This window comes from Anopheles arabiensis, chromosome 3 (assembly GCF_016920715.1).
Source record: "Anopheles arabiensis isolate DONGOLA chromosome 3, AaraD3, whole genome shotgun sequence".
Taxonomy (NCBI): Eukaryota; Metazoa; Arthropoda; class Insecta; order Diptera; family Culicidae; genus Anopheles; species Anopheles arabiensis.
Window position 1 is genome coordinate 68,332,247 of NC_053518.1, and position 14,388 is coordinate 68,346,634.

Below are 14,388 nucleotides of genomic sequence, written 5' to 3' on the forward strand. Positions count from 1 at the left end.
TCTGAAGCAATGTTCCATCATCTTTCCTTCGTTCTACATGTATTCCAGTAAAACGCACAGCACCACCTACAGCTACAATTCATTTGATTATGGGTATTGTGATTATAGAGACACAGGGCTTACCTTTAGCCGGGGAAGAGGGCTTTAGTGTTCTAGGTATGCTTTCTCCATCTGGTGAGCGCAAACAATGAAGCTGAGCGTCTGGTAAGCTGTGAGCACTTTCTTGATTAAATTCACTTCCTGCAAAATACGTACACCTTTCTGCTGAGCATAAATCCGTATCGTAGGGCATCAGAACCAAAGGATTACTAGCAAGGTGAGGCTTAATAATTCTATTGATGGAAAACTGGTGCAGAGAAGTGGTTAGAGTATGATTTCGTTTATATAAAAAGCTCGACAACATACATAATGCCGACAAATATGATTATAAATAAGAAAGGAAAATGCATATGTTTCATTAACTAAGTATGAAAAAATTCTTAAAACTATATAAAGATCCATGAATGATTAAAATAAAAAATAAATTAAAGAAATAGAATAAAATAAAAAAATTGAAAGCAAAAATTAAAGTAATGAAAACTTAAATATCTAAATGATAAAATATAAGATTAGAAGTCCTGAGCATGAAAACAATCTTAAAATAATATGAATATCCTTGAATAATCACAATAAATAGTAAATGAAAGTAATAAGAGAAAATAAAACAAATAACAAGTTGAAACAAAAATAAAAGCAATAAAAATGTATGTATCTAAATGATAAAACATAAGACTAGTGGTCCTAAACATGAAAACCATCATAACATGAATAACATAACAAGAAGATTCATGAATAATCTCAATAAATAATAAAAGAAAGCAACAGAAGAAAATAAAACAACTAACGGATTGAAACAAAAATAAATGTAATAAAAACATCAATGATAAAACATAAGATTAGTTGTCATATTGCTAATCATGTTAAAAAAAATAAAAATGAGATAGTAAGTTTAAAAAAACATTAAAATATGTTAAATAAAAAAAAAAATACTACAAAATTGCTTTACACAGTTATTAGGGATGAGAAGATAATAAAACCCTACCATAATAAGCCGTTGCTCTTTTCTCAATATTTTTTCCTTGATTGTTATACTCCACTACAAGATATCACTTTATGATTTAATAGTTTATTTACAGCACTCTTGCAATTCCGTACAATTCCTACATTTTTCACTTTAACCAACCGAAAACTTTATCCTCTCAAAAGCCATACACAGTATCCCACAAACCCATTGAGGGGGCCGGGGCGCCCTGCTTCCCATCGACTAATGTGGATTTTTTCAACCTTTTGCAATGTTCAATGTCGAACAGTTCTGACCCACAATAATATGCAATGTTGCTTGCAAAACATTGCACATTCCTTTTCGTTTGCTCCTACTCCTGTTGTGCTCTTTGATTTTCTCCTCTCTTTTTATTTTGCTCCTGCACCCACAGTATGTATCCTACCTATTTAGCTGCGCCGAGCGTACTATATGACGCACTCTCAAAAACTGCGGGGCCCAAAATATGCTTTTCATTACAAAAAACCCGGTAGAAAAGAGCATGCAGTAAAGTAATACGTCCTGCCGTGGTTTTCGGTTTTCCTGTTTCATTGTTTCGCTTAAAAGCTACACCACTTGCTCCTCGCTTGTTCGAGTGGATATTGCCGCCATTTCTTTTTTAAAAACGTTTAGCTCTTGTTTAAGACTGTGGTTTTCTGTGTGGGTATATTTACTATTTGCTGATATACTTGTGTTTGTGTTTTACTCGCTGATGCATCAATCATCTACATTTATAATGCAAAGCGGACACTTTTTTGACTACTCTTGAGAAGCGTTTTGCTTTGTTTTCCTTCTTTTTTTGTATTTTAGGATAAAGGAAAGAGGAGCAGTGACACACCAGTAGCGACGACGCATTTTTTATTTTATTAAGTTGTGATATTTCTTGTTTAATGCTGGTTGTTTTTGTTTTTACTACAGATTGCTTCAAAGCGTTACAACAGTACGTCGTCACTAAGTGTGCGCTAGCTATTTAGTGAGCTTTATAAGATTCAAGTCAGCGAGATTCTTAAGACCTTCCCTACCTATCTTACACAGAACACCGGCTACAAGGGAAAAGGATTGCTAATATGTGTTGTTTAATAATATCAACTGCTTCACTCTTTTTAAACCTTTTTTGTGCTGGTACAATGTGTTTTTGTCGCGGCAGTGTATCTCATTCATTATAACAAATGCAGTACACAAATCGACGTTGATCATCTCTCTCTCTCGCCAGAGCATTTTTACATCTTTTCTTGTTTCATTTCATTTTCCTATTCTGCTTTCTTTTCACTCTGAATTCCCTTCCCCAATTGCTTCACTATTCATGAGCGAACATTATTGCTATTTGTGTGTATGATTATTGTGTTTATGGCGGTATGTTTTCTTTTTTTTTGCATTTCTGTTTTCATATTCGATTCCAATACATAGGCTTACGCTACTTATTATTACTTTTTAGTCCTGTACACAGTTTTGTTGCTTTGTCTTACGCGCTAGCAAAATCGGTATTGTTTAAGGGAGGGTGGTATATAGGTAACACACCAAAAAGAGGGAGAGAATTTCTACTATTTGCAGTTGCTGTGCACGATTAAAGAAAAAGTAAATGAGAGTTTTCAATTCCTGTGAAACTTGTAAGCAGTTTGAAAGAGTGCAAAAAAAGAAAGAATTGTGTGTAATATCAATGCAAATAATAGCCTACCGAAAATTTCTCTCGTGAAACTCGTTACCGATTCAAAAGGATAAAGAGAGAGAAAGAGAGTATTTGCTTATCACATTAAATAATATCACAGGTACAATACAACACACACACTCACACACACTCAGCATAATTTCTTTGCTCAACTTTTCAATAAACGTAGATTGTTAATAGGATCGTTGGGATCGTGCAGGACAATAAACCTTCTCAATCGAACAAATTCTCACGTCCCGGGGGTATTTTGTTTAATGTTTATCAATCAACCGAATGTTCGAAAATTGATTAAACAGCATACTGCCCCACCGCTCCACTTCCTGCCTGTCCTATCTACCTCTTAATCCAACACACTCGATCACCTCCTCATCGCGTGGTGGTGTGTTGCACTGGTATATATTGATGATGAACGCGTTTTGCTGCACATGCAAGTTCGTTATTCCGGGGTAAATGAAGGTGTGATTGCGCGCTTACTCGTCTCGTTTGCGAATTAATAAAATTTTGATTATGATTAATTGATATTGCTCCGTTACGTGTGACACTATTCGAAATGGGGAACCAGCATGTTCTGCATAATACAGCACACCGTTCTGCATACTCAACCCAGGGGCTCAGGATGATGATGTTGTTAGCGTAGTTTGAAAATAATTTTCCTCTACAAAAGAAGATTTGCTGCGAATTTAATTCGATTTCATTTAATTTCATCAGGGAACGTATTAAAAAGTATTTTGCGATACAATAATAAAAAAATAAAAACAAAAAAGCGCTTTTCCAAAAGACCTCTTCAAAGTTAATTTTCCACAAAATTTCCTTCCCACTCAAACACAACTCGTTGTTTTTGCAGCCCCGCGGAGAAGTATTACATTAGAATCATTGCTTCCGGTTCCTGCTGGCTCAAATGTTCTACCTCATGAGGAACGTTAATGGCGACAATTATGATGAACATTAAGACCACTTTTATGATGCCAATAACAATAAACATCTTCAAACGAGTGGGCGCACTCGCTGGTAGCGCAAACCGAACCGCGGCGGGGGAAAAACAGTCATTTTTCCTTGGGTCGGTGGTATCCTGGCGGAAATTAAAGTGAGCTTTTCGTCTGTAGGAAACGACGTCAGTACGAATTCACCCAGGGCAGGATGATGAATAACCGGGCATCTTCCAAAAGATGTTGCTTGGGCCAACGAGGCTTACAGAGCGTCGTCGGGGTGGCCTCGCTTGGAACAATGTGATGGTACGACGTTTGTCGAAAATGATACACCCAAAACATACAGCGCGACAACAACGGCGAAAACAACAAATAGGGATTAAAAGTGGGATGAATTATGATTTCTCTTTCCCCAAGCACATGTGTGTGTGTGTGTGGCGTAAAACGAGTATGTTCTTCATCTTTCCATTTAATGATGATTTAAAATTTCCACATAGCATAGTGAATGTTCATCTCATAAAAAGTTTAATAAAGGAAAGGTTAAACGTACGAGCAAAAGGAAGTATTTGGGATTCAACATGCCAAAAAACAAAGCTCTAGACAACCCCAACCAACACTTCACTCATCCAAGACCGACGATTCACCTAATCCCGAACGTAACAAGTGAAGGGTTTTATCGAAACACGCTGACTCGCGCACATTCATTCAAAATTCCCTCATTCAGATCTAGCCAGACGACCAGACAAATTGGCGAATCATGTTCGATGGAATTTTGCATCGCATTCCAAAATTCACATCATGTGTCTGCCGCGCGCGGGTTCGGACGATTTTAGTCTGATGAACTGCAGCAGCACCAGACATCGTCTAACCCCATTGCACACGGTCTTCATTATTGAACAATATTTCTGCCACCGGTCGTTCGGTCTGGGTCGCACCCGACAAGAAGCGCAGTACGCGAACGATAGTAAACATTTTTGACATGATCCCGGGGATTCCGTTTCGGCGGATGCACCAGCAAGCACCACCGCACACACTCTGCCAAAGTTAAGTACATTTCACACGGCCGTACGACCGTAAGATGGTCGGCAGTGTGGTCTGTGGGTAAGAGCGATGCAACCAACTGCGAGAAGACACCGCACACTGCAGAGCTCTGCAGCTAAATATAAATTATGAACCGTGTACGAGAAGCGCTACTAGTCGACGAAACGCCGGCGACCGACCCGCGTTCACTTGTCATCGAACTCTGGGAACGGATGAACGGCACACACCGAAACACATTTACCCACTGCCGGACGGGGTTAACACGCAACGGAAGTGTGTTGTCATATTAAGTTTGTGTGAGCTCTCTCTGCACAACGCTTTCCAGATCAGAGACCGACAACACAGACAGAGAGAGCTCACATGTGATGTTTGCTTGGTGAAACGTCACAGGGAAAAGATGAAATTAATCATAGCCACACTCCCGTTGTACTACAGGCTCACCGATCATTTTCTTCCAGTCAGCACAATTCAATGCTAAGTAAGATAAATTGCAGCTTGTGTCAATGAGGGCAAAAGAAAGGAATGGTTTAAAAGTGCAAAATGTTCTTGTTTCAGAGGTCTTTAGTAAAAAATAAAATAATAATAATAATTCAGCGTAGAAAAAAAATAGTTCCTAACTCTCCTAACGCATGGAAATTATTCTCTAAATGGCATCGCTAACGAAACATCAACTGTACAGCAAGGGAAATTCTCATCTCAGAGTACCGAACGTTTCACTTAAATAAATTATTACCTTCCTAGGGACAACCCCTCCCTTCGTATCTTTTGGTATCTCAAATGGTTCACCGGCGTGCGAAAAAACAAACCCTATGGGTCGTGTTGTGTACCTCTTGACTTGTGTGACCATTTTATAGCATTGTCTAATGCACCTTTCACTTAACTTCACCTCCTTCACCTAAACTCGTATAGTTTGCACTGTCGCTTTACTAAAAGACAGCCCCAGCCAGCTCATCTAAGTATCATTTCGAGCTCCTATTTCGAAGAAATCAATTCTGCGTAGTTCAAAATTAAAAACCAACCCCCTAAACTGCGAATTCCGGAAGATAATACGCACGATTGTGTGTGCGTGTAGAACAAATCGGCAGATAAAAGCGCTTGCGTCTACTTACGTGCTGTGACGGGATAACGCTTCTCACTCACCCCGCAGACGCTATATTTATGCGGCTTGATGCACCGCCGTCGGTTCCTCATAGACCGGACCGAGCGACACGCCGTCATCTTCTTCGTGGCTTCCGCCGTTGGTAAGCTTCGTCGTCTTCGACAGCTCGTCATGGGTGTCCGAGTCGGGCCCGGAACAACCGTTGCTTACCGTGTGGTCTTCGTTTTCGCTGTAGCTACCGGTCAGCATTTTGTCTGTTTCAGTCTCTTCGTGTTCGCTGATCGGTTCCTGCTGCTGCTGCTGATTGTACACGTACGGAGGATGCTGTTGCTGCTGGTGATTGTGATGATGGCCATTAGTGATGAGCATCGGTTGCTGCTGCGTTTGATCTCGGTGCATTTGCTGCTGGTGGAGGTGGTGCTGCTGCTGCTGCTGCTGGTGATAGTTACCGTTGATGGCGTTTTCAATATTTACGTGCACGGTTTTCACAAACTTCGGATGCATGCGGAAGCCGCCACTGCCGCTGCTACTGCTCGCACCGGACGCGTCCGAGTAGTTGGTGAAGTAGGTGCAGTTTTCGTGCTCCGTTCTGCCGGGTACGCCGCTGCTGTCGCCGTTGTGATGGTGACCGCTGTCATCCAGCATTTGATACTGCTCGTTGAACGATACCACCTTCGATGGGGTTAGGCCATCGTAGCTGCCCATACCATTAAGTCTGGAAAGCAAGAAGACAGGTTGTTGGAGAAGGTTGTTTCATGTTATTCATGAGGTCGTTGACTTACAAAACATATTTGTGTTTTCATTTGAAGGCTTTTGTTTTTATTTGTAATTTTTAGACAAAGAGCGCAAGATAATATGACAATTTAGGTAATTTATGGGGGTCATCTATAAATTACGTAGCGCCAAAAATTTGGAAATTTAGGCTCATTCTAAGCAATGAAGCAAAAGATAACGCAGACTAGCACTTGCTTGTACCCCCAGTGAGCGTTACGTAGTTTATAGATGTTTTAAAATGATACTGAATGAGATACTATCATCAGCGCTATCTTACGGAATGCAAACAAACTATTAAAAAAACTAACGATCGAAAATTTCATTTTCTTCATTGATATTTAACCAAAAAATAAACATGATTTACTAAATGTGGCATATCTTCTCTGCACTTACTTGTTCATATGGTGATGTTGTTGCATCATCATATTGTTGTGAAGCTGCTGCTGCTGATGTTGTAGGTGAGCGTGGTGCTGTTGCTGCTGCTGATCTAGAAATTCGTGATTTTTCGAGCCGCCCGAATGGCTGCTCCGGGAATGGTTCGACTGGCAGCATGATATGGAAGATGCCGACGACGAGTTGGGCATCCGATACGGATGATAGTTGACGTCTCCGTTCTTCACCGGACTGTTGTACACATCGTCGTTGAAGTAAGGTGACTGCTGTTCGGCGGATCCGGGCGTACCACCGTTCATGTATGGGAGAAAGTGTGGCGGCTGTTGCTGCTGTTGCTGGCCAACTGCTGATTGCTGGTTCGGCAGCGGAAGCGGTGGTACATTGCGCATGGTGCACTCGTTCGAGCTGCTTCTAGACGATCCGCGTCCTAGCAGGGATGGATCTACATATTGATATGAATGTTGAGCACTGCCACTACTTGGGTTTGTTTCCATTCATGAATGAGAGTGTGCGTGCGATTAATCGATGGTGTTAGTACGTCCAGGCAAAACAAGACACAACACGCAAACGCGGAAAGCGAGCGAAGGGAGGAAAAAAGCAGTATTAGTATCTTTGTATGACCAAACCGTTCACCAAAGAGGGAGAGAAAGCATATACACAACAGTTGGCGCGCTACTTACTTATAACTACCGGATTGGGCCGATCCACAACGAGCGGACGATCCCTGGGAACCAATCGCGGTGGGTGGACAGCTACTGCCTCCATTGCCACCACCACCACCGCCGATCAGTTCCGAGGGATACACATGATTTAGATGTATATGGTGGTCTAAAGCTTGTGGTATCGGTGGCGGATGCTCCGGTGGAGGAGGAAGGAAATCAATCCAGTTTGCAGGAGGAGCTGGAGAATGGTGGCGGAGCAGTAGGGGGAGGTTTTGATTTCGATTAGTACGGCAAAACATTTTAGTATCATTTGTTTTTGTAAAGAAATATTAGTATTTTATAGTTCATTTGGAGAGCAACACGAATAAACGAAGAATTGGGGATTTTTGGAGGAAATCTTACCTTGATTGTATGGCACGGGCGTGAAAGCTTTCGGATGTCCAGCAAGATACGTTGCCGGATCGGAACGATTGGTGGACGCTCCTGATATGTAACCGTCCAGGCCCTGGTAGCTCATCTTGCCGTTGTCGTTGCAGTTCCCGTTCACAAGTACAGTGGTCGCGTAGGGTGATGGATTGTCTGGAGACTGTAAAACCCAAAAAGGAGAAATAATTGGAAAAATGAATGCTTAGAATAGGCCACAAACGAGTCTGTTGGATCTCGTCTAACGGACCCCTCAAAAACCTTACCTTACGACTGTTGTAGAACGAAGTGATGCTTCTCGGATCCACCTCGGCGTAATCCGTACTAACGTCCGCATAGTTCGCCGTGTTCTGCGAACTTTCCAGCAGCTTCGCCTCGCTCAGTCCCGAATCCTTATCCGTGTCCGTCGATCGCCAGCCGCGATCGATCCACAGACAGTCGCGCCGTGAGACGACCATCGGCCGCCGGCTTGGGTCCGTCATCCCGCCGCCAGCACTGCCCGACACCGTCGTGGTGGCGCTCATCATCTCCTTGTTTACCTTTGCCCGGTTGCGCACAATCAGCACGACCGTGAGGACGCCGCTCACGAGCAGCATCATTAGCAGCACTACCACCGGCACCGTGAACCAGGGTTCGTGCCACATATTTAGCTTCCGGGTGTCCTCAAAATCGCTCAGCGAATTGTGCGCCCTCGGCGGAGCTATCACGTGTGCTGGGTCCATCACGAGATAGGCGGGTTTCGAGTACGGTCCAGCCCCAACCCGGTTGAACGCAACTACCCGTACCGTGTACGTCTGGCCCGTCGTAAGACTGTGAAAGACGATCGATGTCGTCGTAGCGTTGAGCGTGATCTGAGCAAGAACTTTCGACGAGTTGGCCGCACGCAGCTGCACCTTGTACCCGAGCAGGACACCGTTCAGGTGCGAGTCGACCGGTGGCAACCAATTGACCAGACCCGTCGTTAAGTTTACCATGCCGGTTTGCACGTTCATGGGGGCGCCCGTGGGGAAATCTTCCAGCGTTTGTACCACCTTTGAGCTGGTCGGCTGTCCCTCGACCGTTTTGAAGTAGGGCGTGAGGAAAAACTCGTACCGGGTGAACTTCTCCAGCCCCGTTATGACGTACGTCTCGGAGGGATTCATCGGTATGGTGAGCATGCTGTAGCTTTGGGCGTCGGCCCCGGCGGATAGGTTCCGGTACCGCACGTACAAACCCTCGACGTAATCATTCGTGTTGCTGATGTGGAGCTGCCATTCCAGCCGGATGGTGGTGGAGTTGATTGCGACCGCGTCAACCAATTCCAGGATCTAGTATGTAGTGTAATTAAATGGGTTTTATGTAACCGGTGGTAACAGTTTTATGGAGTTGTAAAGAGACACGAGTAAAGCGTAAGAAATTGCGCTACAGAAACAGAAGACACTAACCTGCCCACTTAGAAGCAATCGAGCTGTTTCTATTTCTTCCGGCATCGTCACGCCATCGTTGGCGGAAAGCGTGCGGATGATGGCGGACGTTGGCGAAGGGGCCGAATAGCCGTACCCGTTCTCAGCGCGGATGATGAACATGTACGAAGTGGAAGGTGAAAGGTTTGTTATCTGGAAACGGAAAATATTCAAGCCAAGAACACAAATATTGACATTTTTTTCTCCATTTTTCCCATTCCCATCACACTAAAGTTCCCGCGGCGCTTACCGTTGCGGTATAGCCCGGGATGCGACTCATCGCTTTGATCCAGCCCGCCTTCTCCTCCGGGCTGTAGTACTCGATCGTGTACCCATCCGTTACGGAGTTCATCTGCAGCTCGTCCTGACCCCGGGTCCAGGTCAGCGTAATGTTGCTGTTGGTGATATTAACCGCCTTTGGCATGCCCGGTGCCGAAGGCAGCAGTTCCGCATTGTGCGACCGGTGCTGCATTGACGAAAGGCTGCTTTCAACCTGCAGGAGAGAATCGGGATGTGTGTATGTGTATGTTTGTTAGTTTCACTACACGCTTATCAGGTGTTCGAGATCTCAAAATATTCAATTTTGCAAAATTTGCATTATGCACTGGTTGCGCCTGTCAGAGGAGGAGTAGTGTAGTTCACCTACGCTCTTAGGATTACGAAAGAGGCAACACTGCACCACAAGAATGAACTTACCGTTAAGTGTGCACTCCATGAGGTTTCACCTTTCTCAGAAAACGCCACACACCGGTACCAGCCGCTGTCCTCATTTCGCAAATCTGCAATAAGGATTAAAAAGCGTAGTTAAGAAAGACTGGTGGTGTACAACAATTCAACATCCAAACAAACGGTACAGAGAGTCCTCCGCGCCAGATCGAGCGAAGTCGGTTCGAGAATGAAAGAAAGCCGTCCCGCGCGCACACACGCTCGCTCTTGCCCGCCATGCTTCGCTATTGCTGATGATGCTTGGGAAAATGTCAGATATATCACCCGATCAAGCGCGATAGGAATGCGATGTATGTGTGTATGCCAAGTGCCCTCCCTCTTTGATGCACTGGTGCATTGCGGGGATATGATCGCTGCATGGTGGGCTACTTTCTACGTTCTTCCGCTTGTTTATATATGCAAGCGGAGCAAACGGCAGGGACTTGTCCCTGGTCTGCCTGCTGCAGCGAGAAAGAATTGGCACTGGGACATCATCAGCACAAACACAAACTGCTGCATCATGCACTCTCGTCTCTCCCGCTGGGAAATGGGCGATTGCATTGGAGGTTTGGTACGGGCGCATCGAGAGCGGAACTTTACCGACAATCCCGGCAATCCCGACACAGCTCGTCCGACAATCGTTTGCCTTATTTATGAATACCGGCAGAGTTTGAAGCGCCAGAGCGCATAGTAATCGTTGCAAACAATCGAGATTATGTGTAACAGAATCACAAGACCGAGACGACATAGGAGGGGATATGATTTCTCAGAAAAAATGACTCGTTTTCTTCAATTCGGTGCTATATTGAGGTCTTTAAGCAGATCTTGGGATTTTGATCTTTCAAGAGAGAAAAGGTTTTAGCTAAACTAAAATCAAATTCCCAACATATTTCCAATAGATTTGTTGAATTCTCTTGAATACCTAAGACCGACGAAAGCTTTCAAGAGCTAAAGAAGAGGGAATCGGATTTCTTCATTACATTGCACCACTTTCCGTAAATGAAGATACGGGAAAAAATCAAATTAATTACCCTTATTTTCTCCTGTCGAGCTAAGGAGAGGAGCAATGAATTAACTTTTAGTTTTTCCACTGTCGTAAGATGCTTACGGGAGGGTGTAATAGGGCAAAAAATGTACTGTCCTATGGCGTAAGTTATCCTTCTTCCATGACTTTTCTTCGAGAAGAGAGCTTCAATAGGGCAAAAACAAAAAATCACTTCGTCTGTTGACGCAACTCCGAGGAGAATGTGCTGTGGTCTTCTTCTCCTTTCAACCAAGTCTAAGTTCGTTTTTCCACCAGCCGTAGTAACTTGAAGTGCGGGTAAAGACAGGTATTAAAATGAAATCCCCAATGATAAAGACGTACAACCGCACAGACTCAAACACACATACACACCAACGATCGTTTCCATTTGACGTATTTCGTTCGTATCTTTACCGTTGCAACATTTTTCTTGCGTTTTTTTTTGTCAGCCAACCAGCAGCATTAAATTGCTCGCAGTCTATGGGTTGGCCTCTCTTATCATTTCACCATTTTTCAACTCGCATTAGAAGTAATCCGCATTGTTAGCTGTAATTATATTTTTCACCAAGTCAACTCACTTCCTGCTTTGCTCTTGCTATCGCGTTTCCATCACTTCTTCCCTGGGCGTGCGGTATTATTGTTGTGGAGGATGATAAAGCCATTTTCTTCCTATCCCCATCCCATTGGTAGCTTTCTTTCTTTGGTCTGGGCCCGTGAGATGTACGCTTTATTTTCCCACTTTTCATGTGGCGGGAGAAGCCTGACAATTAAAGCCCCTGTTATCAAGACGTTCGGACTTTTCGCTGCAACCTGACACAGCGGAGTGATAGGAACAAAAGGATCTTTTTTTTTTTTTTTGAAAATGGTTTCATCTGATTTGTTGGGGGTGGAGCTGGTGTTTTGTAATGAAATTGACTGATTATTACTGTATTAAAATATATTGTGTAAATATACTCTATGCAATAGGAGCCATTTTTTAAATATCTCCCAAAAGAGATACATTCAATGCATTTGCTCAAAAGTAAATAAGACATTAGATGCAAAAGTGAGCGCTTAAATAAACGAAAGCCTCACAAAACAGGCCATTATTTCTCCGCAAATCAACAACCAACACAAAAAAGTGGCATAATCAACCGAATGAAAGCACAACAAATCGTCCAACATTAGCAACATTGTTCGCGACTATTGTATGTGCGCGCCCCCTTTTTTTCAACGTCAATGGAAGTAGCTTTCGTCGACTCGTGCTGAAATAATACCAATTATCCCAAACATTACCAAACGTGCACAATTAAACAATGTTGCATGTGGACAACTTTCCGCAGCGCGATTTACTGCTCCTTGCTGTAGTCCTTTTCTTTGTGTTTTTATTTCTTGAACGCTGAAAATACGGCCCAAACATGCTACAAAAACCGCACGCGGAGACTGTAATCCATCGTTTGCACGCACTTGGGAAATTACATTTTTACGTTCCAGCTTAGCATTGTAAACAAAGATTAGGGAGGGCCGACGAGACCCGTCACGAAATAAGGCTAGAAAAATGCGACCGTCGTTTGATTACTTTTTGTGCAAAAATCGTTATGCTTGCTGTGCGCGGCGCGGCGTGTTCAATGTGGCGGTGGGACGACACGAACGTCGCGTCTTTGGCAGTGCTTTATCAAAGCTCCGTATCAGCCCCGGAGAGGAAGTAGTGTAGAAGTATCGGCACATGCAAACGCTGTACGGCGGGGCTAAGACCTCACACAACATAAAGGAAACCCAACCGTAAAGCTTTAAGCGTGCCCTCCGAGTCATTTTGTTGTATTTCAATTACTATATTTCTAGGTTCGACGCCATCGTTCCGGAGTGTTTGGCATGGAGCGACGACGATGCCTGCTGGTCGTAGTAGCAGCACCACAAACAAATAGCGAACGCTCACCCCCACGGCGAAAGCGACTGACGTTCGTGCGCTGGTCTGTTCCCCGGCCCCAGGCGAAAGCGAGCCTTATGCTTACCATCAATTCTTATGCTACCCTGGATGATTGAAATGCGCCCGTTACCGCCGGAAAGGTTGATATCGGTCGCATTTTTCATCCAGCGAATCATGGGCGTCGGATTACCGCTGGCACGGCACGGCAGCGTGGCAACGGTGCCGCGGGGCAGCGTTTGATTCGCTGGTACGATCTGCAGTATCGGCGGCGGACTGCTGTCCTCTGACGTTAGAACCTGTCGCGGGGGGAGGGAAACAAACGACAAAAACACAGTACAGAAGAAGAGCGTTAGAACATGTGGAATTGAGTTGTTGGAATATATGTCAATGCTTATCGAGACGGGGATAGCGATAGCGATTCATATGTGTCCGGGGTGCTATCAATTGTACCTGTAAGTAAGCTCTGCTAACAGTCGAACCGGCCACACTCAGCGCTGAACAGATGTAGTACCCATCGTCATCCTTCTGGACGCCACGGATCTGTAGCGTTCCCTGCACCGATACCTGCATGTTGTCGTACGTATTGTTGGGAAACATCAGCGTCTGGGAGCCTTCCTTCGTCCAGAAGACGGACGGTTGCGGATTGCCGGACGCGGTGCACTTGAACGAGGCCACCCCGTTCAGGGCCGTCTTCTGGTCCTGGGGCTTGATCAGGAATGTCGGTGGAGCTGTAACGAAATCGGACATCAAACGGGCATCGAGCGCTGGTATCAATCGTAGATGATGACGGAAAGATGTCGTGGAGATCAAAGGCGGTTCGGTTTTTGGGGGGGTTGAGAGTTAACAAAACGAAACCAGCGAGATGCATCATCTTCTCTAGTGACTTTGAAAGCATTTCAGAAAGGCAACCATTGTTTCAATTCCAAAATTGAGACTTTTAATTCTTCCGATTCCAAACCTTTCACTGGAGAGATGTCTGCGCTTAAGCCTGGGACATCTTATGAAGCGATTTTTGTTAACAAATTACTTTAAATTACTGTTTTATGGCATCGTGAAGCTCTGATTGAAGAATAAAGCATCACCTGAAGTACGGCACTCACATAATCCCACCGCATCGCAAGGGTTAAAAACGCACAAACTATAAACAACAGTTCCAACAATCCGTGGAATCCGTTCGTACCATAAATTTACCGAAGCCTTTCTACCACCGCACACAGACACAGTAGAGGAAGCGGTTTGATAAAACCAT

At 44.2% G+C, this 14,388-nt stretch overlaps 1 protein-coding gene across 7 annotated transcripts in view; it reads right to left on the reverse strand.

The window, feature by feature from the left end:
- Positions 1-1,145: 1,145 nt before the first annotated feature.
- LOC120901311 (protein sax-3-like) overlaps positions 1,146-14,388 on the reverse strand; it is a 122,862-nt gene continuing 109,619 nt past the window's right edge. For 5 of the 7 annotated variants that reach the window (XM_040309139.1, XM_040309143.1, XM_040309141.1 and 2 more), the window contains exons 8-17: positions 13,590-13,867; positions 13,225-13,435; positions 10,201-10,283; positions 9,755-9,997; positions 9,487-9,657; positions 8,329-9,369; positions 8,042-8,225; positions 7,658-7,877; positions 6,978-7,454; positions 1,146-6,525 (exon numbers count right to left, since the gene is read on the reverse strand). In XM_040309139.1, the coding sequence (XP_040165073.1) occupies positions 5,868-6,525; positions 6,978-7,454; positions 7,658-7,877; positions 8,042-8,225; positions 8,329-9,369; positions 9,487-9,657; positions 9,755-9,997; positions 10,201-10,283; positions 13,225-13,435; positions 13,590-13,867 (3,566 nt within the window). In that variant the 3' untranslated portion in view covers positions 1,146-5,867. The remainder of the gene's footprint in view (positions 6,526-6,977; positions 7,455-7,657; positions 7,878-8,041; positions 8,226-8,328; positions 9,370-9,486; positions 9,658-9,754; positions 9,998-10,200; positions 10,284-13,224; positions 13,436-13,589; positions 13,868-14,388) is intronic. The other 2 variants (XM_040309144.1, XM_040309145.1) reach the window with 2 other exon arrangements.